We start from the raw sequence: 12,294 nt of genomic DNA on the forward strand, positions 1-12,294 counted from the left end.
CCAGGCCCTGTGCTAAGCACTTCACAGATACTCTTATTTGATCCTCAAACAGCCCTGTAAAGTAGGTACTATTATTGTCCCCATTTGATAATTAAGGAAACAGATAAAAGTTAAAGTGATTTACCCAGGGCCACACAGCTGGTCAGTGTCTAAGGCACATTTGACTCTGGCTCCAGCTCTTTATCCTCTGGGTCACCCAGCAGGATGAACTTGGGCTGCAGCTTGGGAGGGGGCTTCTCTCTCCGAGCTTGGAGTGACCCTGTGAGCGACTGTCCCACTTCCCTTCCACCCTTGGCCAGTAGGGGCCTGGGCTGGTGACTTCCTGGAACCTTTGTCTGGATAGGGGGAAGACCACCCAGCCAGGAGCCATGGCAGGCGCAGTGTTCCCACAGAGGGGGTGGGGGCTGGCTGGCCCAGACTCCTAGCCCACCCGGACCGAGGCAGGGGGTCTCGGGGGGCTGGGGAGCGTCAGCCAGTCAGTCACTGGAAGCTGATGAAGTGTCTGCTGAGACTGCACACTGCACTTGGCGCGAGAGGAGATTTGGCTCAGACGTGGTTCCTGGCTTTGTGGAGTGTGCTTTCTGGGTGAAGGAGAAGCCCCCTCCTCCCTGGCCCTGCCCCAGGCATCACACACACACACACACACACACACACACACACACACACACACAATGTCACATGTTCAGTGCATCAGAGAGATTCTTGGTCCAGGAGGGCGGGCCCTGACTCCCAGCGCATGGAGGATGTTGGGGGGTGCGCCTCCTTAGACTCACAGACTTAGAACTTGAAGGCCCTCCAGCCTTCCTCGTGTGAATGTAAGAGAACAGTGAGGGCCAGGAAAGGGTGCCCGAAGTCCCAAAGGCTGGGCAGTAGCAGAGCCCAGAGTTTGAGCCAGGCTCTCTGATTCCTATGTCACATGGGATATTTGAGGGGTTGGACCTGCTGAGTTGGGGGGGGTGGTCAGGAGAACCTGCCCGTCGTTGACCTTTTGCTCCCTTCCTTGGGCTTGTTCTCCCCCCCCCTCCAGAGATGCCCCGGCTGGACCCCGTCAGCCTCGTGGAAAAGCATTACTCAGTCATTCAGCCCACCGTGAGCCACAGCGGCTTCCTCTTCAAGACAGCCTCCGTGGCCAAGCCCCTGCAGGAGCGCCGGTCCCGAGAAGGTGAGCGCGTTCCCCCCCGCCGGCCTCTGGGCCCTGGCTTCCGTCCCTCAGGAACTCAGACCCTGGTAGGCACTGAGGGGGGTGGGGGGGTCCTGCCCTCACAAAGCTTGTAATCCGGCAGGCACAGCGTGGCTGGGTGAGGCTGGAGGGCACGGTGACGTGGCAGGAGAAATCAGGGGGGGCTTCTTGGGGGGGTGTGGAGCTGGGGTTGTTTTGAAGGATTGGTAGGAATTCAGTCAGTGAGACGGAGAGAGGGCATTCCAGGCATAAAAAAGTCCTAAGCAAAGGCATGGTGGTGGGAGAGCTGAACTCAAGTTCCAGTTCTTCTACACAAGGCTTGCTTCTCTTAGTTGCTAGTTCTGTTCCTCCTCCATCAAAACCAAAAACCTTATCTTGGACTGATTCTTTATATTATAAAATTTATTTATATATACATAATATCATATATAATATATTCTATATATATGTAATATGTATTATATGCATATATTATATATAATTATATAATTCATATATATTATATATAATTTTCGTACATATATAATTATATGCAGGTTATTTGTCCAATAGAATTGAGAGTTCTCTGAAGGCAGAGCCTGTTTTATTTGTCTTTGCACCTTCAGTGTCTGGCACTTGGCAGATGGCAATAAATGTGTTTTTTAAATGAATGAATGAATGACTATTTGCGGGGCAGGGTCATCCAGTTTAATTAGAATGTTAAATGGAGAGCTTGTGAAGGGACATGGTAGGCGATGCACCTGGAAGGTAGGGGGGCACCGGTTCGTATTCTGCCTGATCATTCTCAACTCAACACAGCATTTTTCCAGGGCTAATAACAGCACATCAAAAAGACTGTGATTTATTTTTTCATCCTGTTTTAAAACCCTCATGAGTCTTTGGAGAAGGAAAATTGAACTATTCTACAATCAGGCATTTCCTGGGAGCATTGGAAAGAGAGAACCGGGTCCCATTCTTGGGGGGCTCCACAGTCTTAGCCAGGAAAGCCAACTATGACCACCCTTGTAGAGTATTGTGACCCCGGTCACCATAGGGAGCTTCTCAGAAAGGGTCAGTGATGGAAGATTTCTTGGAAGAAGTCCCATAGCTCCCTAGAGAGGAGGTTTAGGGGCACCGGAGCCCCCCAGTGTGGGGCGCAGGGAGGAAAGGAGGGGGTAGTGTGGAAATCGAAGAGAGAGGATGTAGAAGAGGAAGGATCCCAACCTCCCTCCCCCTTCTCCCTCTTGCTTTGGGCAGAGTTCAGCCGACGCTGGTGTGTTCTCAGCGAGGGTGTCCTGAGCTACTATGAGAATGAGCGGGCCGTCGTGCCCAATGGAGAGATCCGCGTCAGTGAGATCGTGTGCCTGTCTGTCCCCCCATCTGACGCCCATGGGTGAGCTCCCCGCCATCCCTCTCGCCGCCAGCCCCCGCACTCTCTGGAGGTCCAGCCCGCCTGGACCAACTCTCCTTTCCCTTGAAAAATCTTCCCACCAGCTCTCCCTTCTTTATCTCAGAGTTTGACCAGTAGAGCTGCTCCTCTCCATCATGGTTGGAAAGCGCTTGAGCTCGCTGGAGCAGTTAGGTGCGCAGGGTTCTAGTCCCAACTCTCTCTCTGTAGGATCTTGGGCAAATTTTCCCCACATTTGAATTCTGAACTCCGATGATTCTGTGATTCTGCAATTCTCTGTGCTGGGATTCCATCTTTTGTGTTTCTGAAATCCTCTATTCCAAGGTTCTAGAATTCCAAGTTTTTCTGTATTCCAAGATTGGAGAATCCTGTTTTCTATTTCTAGGATTCTAAAATTCCATGTTCCAAGATTATGTATTCTGTGATCTAGAACTGTGAGCAACACTCTTCAAGGTGTCACCGCTCCCTCCTTCCCCTTCTCCCCCCATTCCCAAATCCCCGTAGTTCTACCCTCTCTGCCAAGGCTGGAGAACAAGGGAACTACGTACAGACTGAACCCTCAGGGCTGAGGAGAGTCTGGGTGGGTTGAACCAAAGAAGAAAAGTGGAGGGACAGATGTGGAGAGAAGACAGAGGTTGGGTGATAGGGATGTACAGGAGGGAAGGTGAGGGAGGGGTGGGAGAGAGGGAAGGAGGGAAGCAGAGAGGGAAGGTGAGGGAGGGATGGGAGAGAGGGAAGGAGGGAAGCAGAGAGGGAAGGTGAGGGAGGGATGGGAGAGAGGGAGGGAAGCAGAGAAAGGTGAGGGAGGGATGGGAGAGAGGGAGGGAAGCAGAGAGGGAAGGTGAGGGAGAGATGGGAGAGAGGGAGGGAAGCAGAGAGGGAAGGTGAGGGAGGGATGGGAGAGAGGGAGGGAAGCAGAGAGGGAAGGTGAGGGAGGGATGGGAGAGAGGGAGGGAAGCAGAGAGAGGTGAGGGAGGGATGGGAGGGAGGGAGGGAAGCAGAGAGGGAAAGTGAGGGAGGGATGGGAGAGAGGGAGGGAAGCAGAGAAAGGTGAGGGAGGGATGGGAGAGAGGGAGGGAAGCAGAAAGGGAAGGTGAGGGAGGGATGGAGAGAGGGAAGGAGGGAAGCAGAGAGGGAAGTGAGGGAGGGATGGGAGGGAGGGAGGAGGGAAGCAGAGAGGGAAGGTGAGGGAGGGATGGGAGAGAGGGAGGGAAGCAGAAAGGAAGGTGAGGGAGGGATGGGAGAGAGGAGGGAAGCAGAGAGGGAAGGTGAGGAGGGATGGGAGAGAGGGAGGGAAGCAGAGAGAGGTGAGGGAGGGATGGGAGGAGGGAGGGAAGCAGAGAGGGAAAGTGAGGGAGGGATGGGAGAGAGGGAGGGAAGCAGAGAGGAAGGTGAGGGAGGGATGGGAGAGAGGGAGGGAAGCAGAGAGGGAAGGTGAGGGAGGGATGGGAGAGAGGGAGGGAAGCAGAGAAAGGTGAGGGAGGGATGGGAGAGAGGGAGGGAAGCAGAGAGGGAAGGTAAGGGAGGGATGGGAGAGAGAGGGAGGGAGGGAAGCAGAGAGGGAAGGTGAGGGAGGGATGGGAGAGAGGGAAGGAGGGAAGCAGAGAGGGAAGGTGAGGGAGGGATGGGAGAGAGGGAAGGAGGGAAGCAGAGAGGGAAGGTAAGGGAGGGATGGGAGAGAGGGAAGGAGGGAAGCAGAGAGGGAAGGTGAGGGAGGGATGGGAGAGAGGGAGGGAAGCAGAGAGGGAAGGTAAGGGAGGGATGGGAGAGAGGGAAGGAGGGAAGCAGAGAGGGAAGGTGAGGGAGGGATGGGAGAGAGGGAAGGAGGGAAGCAGAGAGGGAAGGTGAGGGAGGGATGGGAGAGGGAGGGAGGGATGGGAGAGAGAGGGAAGGTGAGGGAGGGATGGGAGAGAGGGAAGGAGGGAAGCAGAGAGGGAAGGTGAGGGAGGGATGGGAGAGAGGGAGGGAAGCAGAGAGGGAAGGTGAGGGAGGGATGGGAGAGAGGGAGGGAAGCAGAGAGAGGTGAGGGAGGGATGGGAGAGAGGGAAGGAAGCAGAGAAGGTGAGGGAGGGATGGGAGGGAGGGAGGGAAGCAGAGAGGGAAAGTGAGGGAGGGATGGGAGAGAGGGAGGGAAGCAGAGAGGGAGGTGAGGGAGGGATGGGAGAGAGGGAGGGAAGCAGAGAGGGAAGGTGAGGGAGGGATGGGAGAGAGGGAGGGAAGCAGAGAGAGGTGAGGGAGGGATGGGAGAGAGGGAAGGTGAGAGGCGGTGGGTGAGGGTAGAGTGCCCGGCCCCCTTTCTCCTCTCCCATGCCTTTGTCCCTTTCTCTCCAGCTTTGACAGCACTTTCGAAGTGTACACAGAGACTGAGAGAATGTATCTGTTTGGATCAGAAAGCCGAGACCTGGCCCGTGAATGGGTCAGGTGCATTGCCAAGGTGAGCGGGCTTTGTGGGCGTGGGGAGGTGGCGGGCGGGCCCTCCCGAGATGAGAGCATTTGCAAGTCTCCTGACTAAGGGATGGTCAGAGGAGCCCAGAGACGGGCCATGTCCTTACTGCTGGAGCAGCCAGGGGGCTTCCCCAAGAAGGAAAGACTTGGCTTTCTGGGCATTGAGGGGGGAAGGCGAGGAGGGCCAGGATCCAGCTGCTGGCTTTCCTTCTCATTCCAGACGCCTACAGCTTTGATGTTGTTAAGCCCCCATTTCATTCATCTTCTCTTCCCCTTTGCTTTTCCATTCTATGAACGTGGGGGACCAAGCTAAGACTGAGCCTCGGGAGAAAACCTGAGAGGGAGGCGGGGGGAGATGACAGTGGAAGTACTTTTTCAGGCACCGAGGCTCCTGTGATTTGGGCTTCTGACTGGTGAGGGATGCTGGGGGGCTGCCTAGAATAAGTCAGATCTCCTGCCCGGAGGCAGGGGGCTGCCGGAGCTGACCTCACTGCCTCCCCCCCTTCCTTCCCCCAGGCCTTCGTGCCGGCCCATGCGGAGGAGCTGCTGTGCAGGGACTTTGAGCGTCTGGGCCGCCTCTCCTACAAGGCCGGCCTCAGCCTGCAGCGGACCCAGGAGGGTTGGTTCGCATTGTCCAGGTCTGAGCTCCGGGTGGTCTTCAAGGAGAGCCCCAGCGAGGAGGCCCTACAGCTCCGAAAGCTGCAAGAGCTATGTAGGCAGGACTCTGACTCAGCCCCCTCAGCCCCTCCCCAAAGGTCGCTCGGGAACCCTGTGCCTTTAGAAGGCACTTGTCTCCCTGGGCCCATTCCCTCATTTGGAGAATTGGGGGGAGAATTTGCCCCGGCTGCTCTCGGAGTTGTCTCCTTTCGGAGGCTGGGGTGCTGCCATCCCATCGACTCCCTGCAGGATCCTGCTCAGGGATCCTTTCCTCTCTCACAAAGGGAGGGGGATGGCCCGCATGACCCCTGAGGCCCCCTCCAGCTCTGGGTCCTGCCTGAAGGCTCCAGGCCCCTGCACAGCGTCACGGGGGCTGACCCACCTGCACACGTCCCATACTGCGGGCCTGAGGGCTAGGGAACGGGAGGGCAGGGGGCACAGGTAGGGTGTGTGTCTGAACCTGTCCTCTCCCTCCCCAGCGATCGAGGGGGATAAGGAAGTGCTCGTGCTGGTGGAGAGGGGGAGGTGAGAACGGGGACCCCGGGGGGAGGGGAGGCTGCGCCCATCAGCCCCCAGCGGTCTGCAGGGAGCCCCTCGCACGGGGCATCTCCTTGGGACTGAGGGGCCTTGGGGTGGAGGGAGGAAGCGGCATTTCCCATAAGCCACCAAGTGGATTTCCCAAAACAGAAGGTAGCTGTGCGCTTGGCTACAAACAGCGGAATAGGAACAGGGCGTCAGGGGGGGCAAGAGGAGGGGGGAGGCTTCAGTGGCAGACGAGACCCCCAGCAGCCAGAGCTGCCAGAGCTGAAGCTGCTGCCCCAGGAGGTGGGGATCCCCCCCACCCGAGCAGGGGCTGCAGGGCCACCTGGCGATTCCTGCTGAGACACAGGCTGGGTGAGGGTGCTCCCTGAGCCTCTGTCCTGCTTCGAGGCCGTGGTTCTGGCCTCTCTTGCCATTAGCTTCTGTGACCTTGGAGAAGACCTTCTCTTCCCAGCAGCATTTTATTTTTTTAATTACTCGTAAAGGCAGTTTTCAGCGTGGACTTTTGTGAGGTTTTTCTCTCTTCCTTCTCTCCACCCAGATGTACACGCGATCTGAGGTGCTGTGTGCAATACCTGGGCACACATTTCCGTACCTTCCCCTTCCCAGACCCCCGTTTTCTCATCTCTAGGAGGCTGGGGTTGGGCTGGGTGATTGATCCTGAGGGATCCTTCTTTCTGAGGGTTCCCAAGGGAGCCGGGGATGGGGTCGGGGGTGAACCCCACGGATTCCCTGGAGGTGACACTGACTGGGCTCTGTGCCCAGGACCTTGTACATCCAGGGAGAAAGGAAGCTGGACTTCACCGGGTGGCTGGGGGCCATCCAGAAGGCCGCAGCGAGCTCTGGGGACACGCTGTCTGAGCAGCAGCTGGGGGACTCCGACATCCCCGTCATCGTCTACCGCTGCATCGACTACATCACGCAGTGCGGTGAGAGGCGGGGCCGGGTCAGGGAGGCCCCCTCCCTCCTTCGGGGCTCGGCGAACCCCCCCTGACGCCCCTCCTTGCCTCCCGTTGCCCAGGATTGACCTCGGAGGGCATCTACCGCAAGTGTGGGCAGACGTCAAAGACGCAGCGGGTACTGGAGAGCCTGCGTCGGGACGCCCGCTCGGTGCACCTCAAGGAGGGCGAGCACCACGTGGATGATGTGTCCTCCGCCCTCAAGCGCTTCCTGAGGGACCTCCCCGACGGGCTCTTCACCCGGACTCAGCGCTCTGCTTGGCTCGATACGGCAGGTGCTGCTGCTGGGGGAGTCTGGGGGCCACTGACGGGGCCGGCAGAAAGACCGGGCCAGCGGCGGACGGACGGACGGACAAACGCACTGATGGGGCTGGCAGAAAGGTCGGGCCAGCGGCGGACGGACGGACGGACGCACTGACGGGAGTGGCAGAAAGGCTGGGCCAGAGGCGGACGGACGGATGGACGGACGGATGCACTGACGGGGCCGGCAGAAAGGCCGGGCCAGCGACGGACGGGCGGACGGACAGACGGACGCACTGACAGGGCCGGCAGAAAGGCTGGGTCAGCAGCGGATGGAGGGATGGACGGATGGACAGACAGATGCACTGACAGGGCCGGCAGAAAGGCTGGGTCAGCAGCGGACGGACGGATGCACTGACGGGGCCGGCAGAAAGGCCGGGCCAGCGATGGAGGGGCGGACGGACAGATGGACGCACTGACAGGGCCGGCAGAAAGGCTGGATCAGCGGCGGACGGACGAATGGACGGACGGACGCACTGACGGGGCCGGCAGAAAGGCTGGGCCAGCGGCGGACGGACAGACAGACGCACTGACGGGGCCGGTAGAAAGGCCGGGCCAGAGGCGGACGGACGGATGGACGGACGCACTGATGGGGCCGGCAAGAAGGCTGGGCCAACGGCGGACGGACGGACACACTGACTGTAGGATAGATGGGCCTGCAGCCGAGCCAGCATGGCAAAGAGCCCCAAGATAGCACGCTGAAGGGGCTGAAGTTTGGCCGGGGAGAGTGGAGACTTCGGGGTGACCCGAGAGCTCTCCCCCCAGCCAGAAGGGATGGCTGGGGGAGACTTGCACTGCTTGGCCCCAGAATGCAGAAACAAGAGCCATATGGGGTGGGTAGGATGGAGTCTCAAGGTGGCAAACCTAGGCTGGAGGTAAATAAGACCCAATTCGGCCTTCCCCCTTGGAAGGGGCGCTCCCTCCTCTACTCCCCCCACCCCACCCCGTGGAGGTCTCCAGACCAAGGCTGAATGACCACTTTGGGTCTGTTGTGGGAGGTTCCTTCTCAGCCACTTTCCTGCCCCTCTGATTTTGTGACTGACAGATGGGCAGGCGGATCTGCTCACTAATAAATGAATTGACTGACTGATAGAAGAACCGATCAAATGATTGGCTGGCTGAGTGACCAGACCACCAACAGACTGAGTAACTCAACGACTGACTGACTGACCCACTTCCCCAGCTCTGCAGGCCTTTCCCTTGCCTCCCTCTCCTGCTAGACGCCCAGTTCTTTGTGCATTGGACAGAACAACTCCTGTCCTCGCCACCTTCCAGCCTCTGGGGTTTGTTATATGTGTGAAAGGACCCAGGGTGGGTGCTGGGGAAACCTGGCAGGGCTTGGGAAGAAAATCCGAGGGCCTGGACCTCATACTTTGCCATCTCCTCTTCCCAGCCATCGAGAATGAGGAAGAGAAGATTTCTAGGTACCAAGAACTCTTGGGGCTCTTGCCTCCTGTCAACCGGGCCACAGTGAAGGCCCTAATCAGCCATCTGTACTGGTGAGAGCCAAGCAAGACACAGTTTCTGTCTTCTCCCTCCCCTGTCCCACCAATGCCCCATGCTGGGAACTCCTCCTCCTCCTGGGAAGTCTCTCTCTTTTCTCCTCCAGGCCCAAGAATCATCCGGGTTGTGTCACTGCAATTGCTTATTGCTTTTTTCTGTCTTGGGGTCTTTTTCTAATGTCCCTGGGCATCCCAAGGAAAGGGGATTGTGAGGTCTATCACATTAGGGGAAGGGGAACCCTGAGTCTAGATCTTCTTAACCCTTCATAGTGTACAGTGCTTCTCGGAGACCAATCAGATGAATACCCACAACTTGGCAATCGTATTTGGGCCCACGCTGTTCCAGACAGATGGTCAGGACTACAAGGTTGGCCGAGTAGTGGAGGACCTCATCGATCACTACGTCCGAGTGTTCAGTGTACGTCTCAGGCGGTGGTGATGACAGAAAAACTGGGATGTCTGGGGCGGGGACGGGACAGCTGTTTATGACAGACATTGCCCTGGAGAGGGAATCAGGACATCTAGTGTTCTAGGGCTGCTGCTATCTCTAGCTGGCCGTGTGATCTTGAATAAGTCATTTTCTTGTGTTCGATTTTCCTCTTTATAAAAAGAAAGAATCAGATTAGATGTTGTCTCTCGAGTTCCTTAGAAATAGAACATAAAATGTTAAAGCTGAAGAGACCTTAGAACAGAAGAGGAGGCAACATGCATGGGAAGGTGGAAAAATGAGGGTTTTAGAGTCAGAGATCCTGAATTCTAATCCTGCTTTTGTTTCTTTGTAACTGATCTCAGACAAGTTCTGGTGCTATGTGCAAGTCAGGTTATCTTCTACTTGTTTCCTCATCTGTAAACTGAGGGGCTTGAACGAGATGAACTCTGTACTTCTAAGATTTATAAGAAAAGCAGGATATAGAATGTCATTGCTGGCAGGGACCTCAGGCATCCTCTAGTTGTCTAAGATTGTACAACTCCATGATAAAAGACTAGCCCCACCCATATTGTGCACACAAAAAGGCTTTTGTAAAAAAAAAAAGGACTCCTAATTTTACAGTTGGGGAAACTGAGGTCCACAAAGGGAAAGGATTTTCCTGTTGTCACACAAGGAGCCCTCACATCCAGTGATTTCCTCTGGGATCCTAGTGGGGAATTTGAGAGAGGGTCATTAGACCAGCCACCTTCCTCCTCACAGGCAATATCCCCTTCTTCTTCCTCAGTTCTTTGTTCTCTCCCTCTCCCCACAGGTGGATGAGGAAGAGCTGAGGAAACAGCGAGAAGAGATCACAGCCATTGTCAAGATGCGAGTGGCAGGCTCAGCCAGCGGGACACAGGTAGGATGGCCCAGCAGCTCCAGCCAGGCTGCAGCCTTCTCTGGCTTTGGCTTTTGCTCTTACTCTCCTTTCTGACTTTTCTTCATTGACTCCAAGGCACTAGGGAAGGAGATCCCCTTCTGCTCCTAGCGGGCTGCCGCTGGGTCCTGCCTGTCCTTTCCCTTACCCCTTCTCTTCCTCAAGTTTTTTCATTCCTTCACTTGGGTAACAAGCATCTATTAAGTGTTCACAGTCTATTAGGCACTATGCTTTTCTAGGGATAAGGGCTATATAAGGACCCAAATCCAAAAACCCCACACCCTGCCTTCAATTTATCTATCCTTTTATTTGTTTGGCAAGGCAAGTGGGGTTAAGTGACTTGCCCAGGATCACACAACTAGTAAGTGCTAAGTGTCTGAGGTTGGATTTGAACTCAGGACTTCCTGTTTCTGGGCTGGTACTTATTCCATGTACCACCCAATTGCCCCAACAAGCGTTTATTAAATGTTTTCCATGACCAGGGACTGGGCTTAGTGCTGGGGATACTTTTGTATTGTGGTTTAGTCTGTTTTCAGTCATGTCAGTCTGTGACCCCATTTGGGGTTTTCTTGGCAAAGATACTGGAATGGCTTGCCTTTCCCTCCCCAGCTCATGTTACAGATGAGGAAACTGAGCAGACAGGGTGAAGTGACTCCCACAGTTAGGAAGGGTCTGAGGTTGGATTTGAACTCGTGAAGATGAGCTTTCCAGACTCCAGGCCTGGGACTCGGTGTACTGTGGCGCCACCTAGCTGTCTTAGCTGGTGATACAAAAAATGGGGTCCCTGCTCTCAAGGAGTTCCCTGCCTGAGTGGGGAGACTATAAACAAACAGTCAGGGCAGAGATGGCCGGGGCAGCGCCTAGAGGGACTGTGATCTCGGGGGAAGGCTCTGGGGGTGGGGGAGCAGGGAGCCTGGGGAAGGCGGAGTGGGGGCTGGGCAGGACGAAGGCGGCGGGCTCTGGGGCTCGCACCCATGCTCCTTCCAAGGCGATGCTGAGGGGCCAGGGCGGAGGCCACGGGTCTGGGGTTGGAAGGAGGCTCCCGGAGGCCACAGATCCCAGGGATCTCGGGGGCACAGACCCCGCCCATCCAGCCTCTGCTTCAAGGGGAGCCCCTCCTCCGTCTGCACCTAACAGCTGGCCGCCTGCCGGCGCTGGGGGTGCGAGGCGTAGTTCCTCACAGCCCTGTGAGGCCGCCAGCGGGGGCCTGAACTCCCCTTTGCAGAGCGGGCGACGGGCTCAGCCGAGGTTGTTACTGACCTGGGCCCCAGAGCTGGTCATTGCCACAGGATCTGAAGTCACCCCCGCCTGCGCCGCTTTCTGTCTCCAGGGGTTATGGAGACTTGGGGAGAGGAAGCCCCTTACCTGCTGCCCCAAGGCCCTCACTTTGGGATAGCTTGTCCACGGCTTGGATGCTCTGCCTTACACCTGCCTTTGTACCTTTTCCTGATGGCTCCTTAGCTGGCACTTCTGTAGCCGCTGCCCCACCCACCACCACACGGCAGCCCTCTGACTCCGAGCTGAACACCTGCTGGAGTTGGGGGGCGGGGTTAGCAGCCCCTGGGGTGAGGCAGAAGCAGCCGCTGTGGTCCCTGGAGGAGCAGCCCTCTGCTCTGTGCCGGGGAGAGGCGGCCATCCCTTTGTCCTTGGCCGGCCCAGTGACCGCCTTCCACCAAGTTCCCTTTGGTCAGACCCCCCTTTTTCCCCTCCCCTCAGGGACCGCCCACTGTTCTCTGCGGCCAGAGCCCTGATTTCTCTCCCCTCTGTCTCTGCAGACCTTTTCCCGGTAGCTCCCCGCTCTGCCTTCCAACCTCAGAGACACCTCCTCCGGGAGAGGGCAGGTCCCCAAGAGGGTGGGGGTGAGTGATACGGCGAAGCCCCAGGACTCAGGAGAGCACTGATTTTCGAGCTAGAAGGATGGGGAATGACTCAGGTGCCTCCCTGAGGGAGCTTGGGAGAGGGCAGCTGGGCCACGGGC

General features: G+C 56.9%; 1 protein-coding gene across 5 annotated transcripts in view; it reads left to right on the forward strand.

Moving 5' to 3' along the window:
• Positions 1-12,294, forward strand: part of ARAP1 (ArfGAP with RhoGAP domain, ankyrin repeat and PH domain 1) — a 116,151-nt gene that overhangs the window by 79,034 nt on the left and 24,823 nt on the right. For all 5 annotated transcript variants that reach the window (XM_051987176.1, XM_051987178.1, XM_051987177.1 and 2 more), the window contains 10 exons: positions 1,028-1,162; positions 2,417-2,552; positions 4,899-5,001; positions 5,529-5,724; positions 6,149-6,194; positions 6,975-7,138; positions 7,231-7,443; positions 8,862-8,967; positions 9,241-9,388; positions 10,212-10,298. In XM_051987176.1, the coding sequence (XP_051843136.1) occupies positions 1,028-1,162; positions 2,417-2,552; positions 4,899-5,001; positions 5,529-5,724; positions 6,149-6,194; positions 6,975-7,138; positions 7,231-7,443; positions 8,862-8,967; positions 9,241-9,388; positions 10,212-10,298 (1,334 nt within the window). The remainder of the gene's footprint in view (positions 1-1,027; positions 1,163-2,416; positions 2,553-4,898; positions 5,002-5,528; positions 5,725-6,148; positions 6,195-6,974; positions 7,139-7,230; positions 7,444-8,861; positions 8,968-9,240; positions 9,389-10,211; positions 10,299-12,294) is intronic.

This window comes from Antechinus flavipes, chromosome 3 (genome assembly GCF_016432865.1).
Source record: "Antechinus flavipes isolate AdamAnt ecotype Samford, QLD, Australia chromosome 3, AdamAnt_v2, whole genome shotgun sequence".
Classification (NCBI taxonomy): domain Eukaryota; kingdom Metazoa; phylum Chordata; class Mammalia; order Dasyuromorphia; family Dasyuridae; genus Antechinus; species Antechinus flavipes.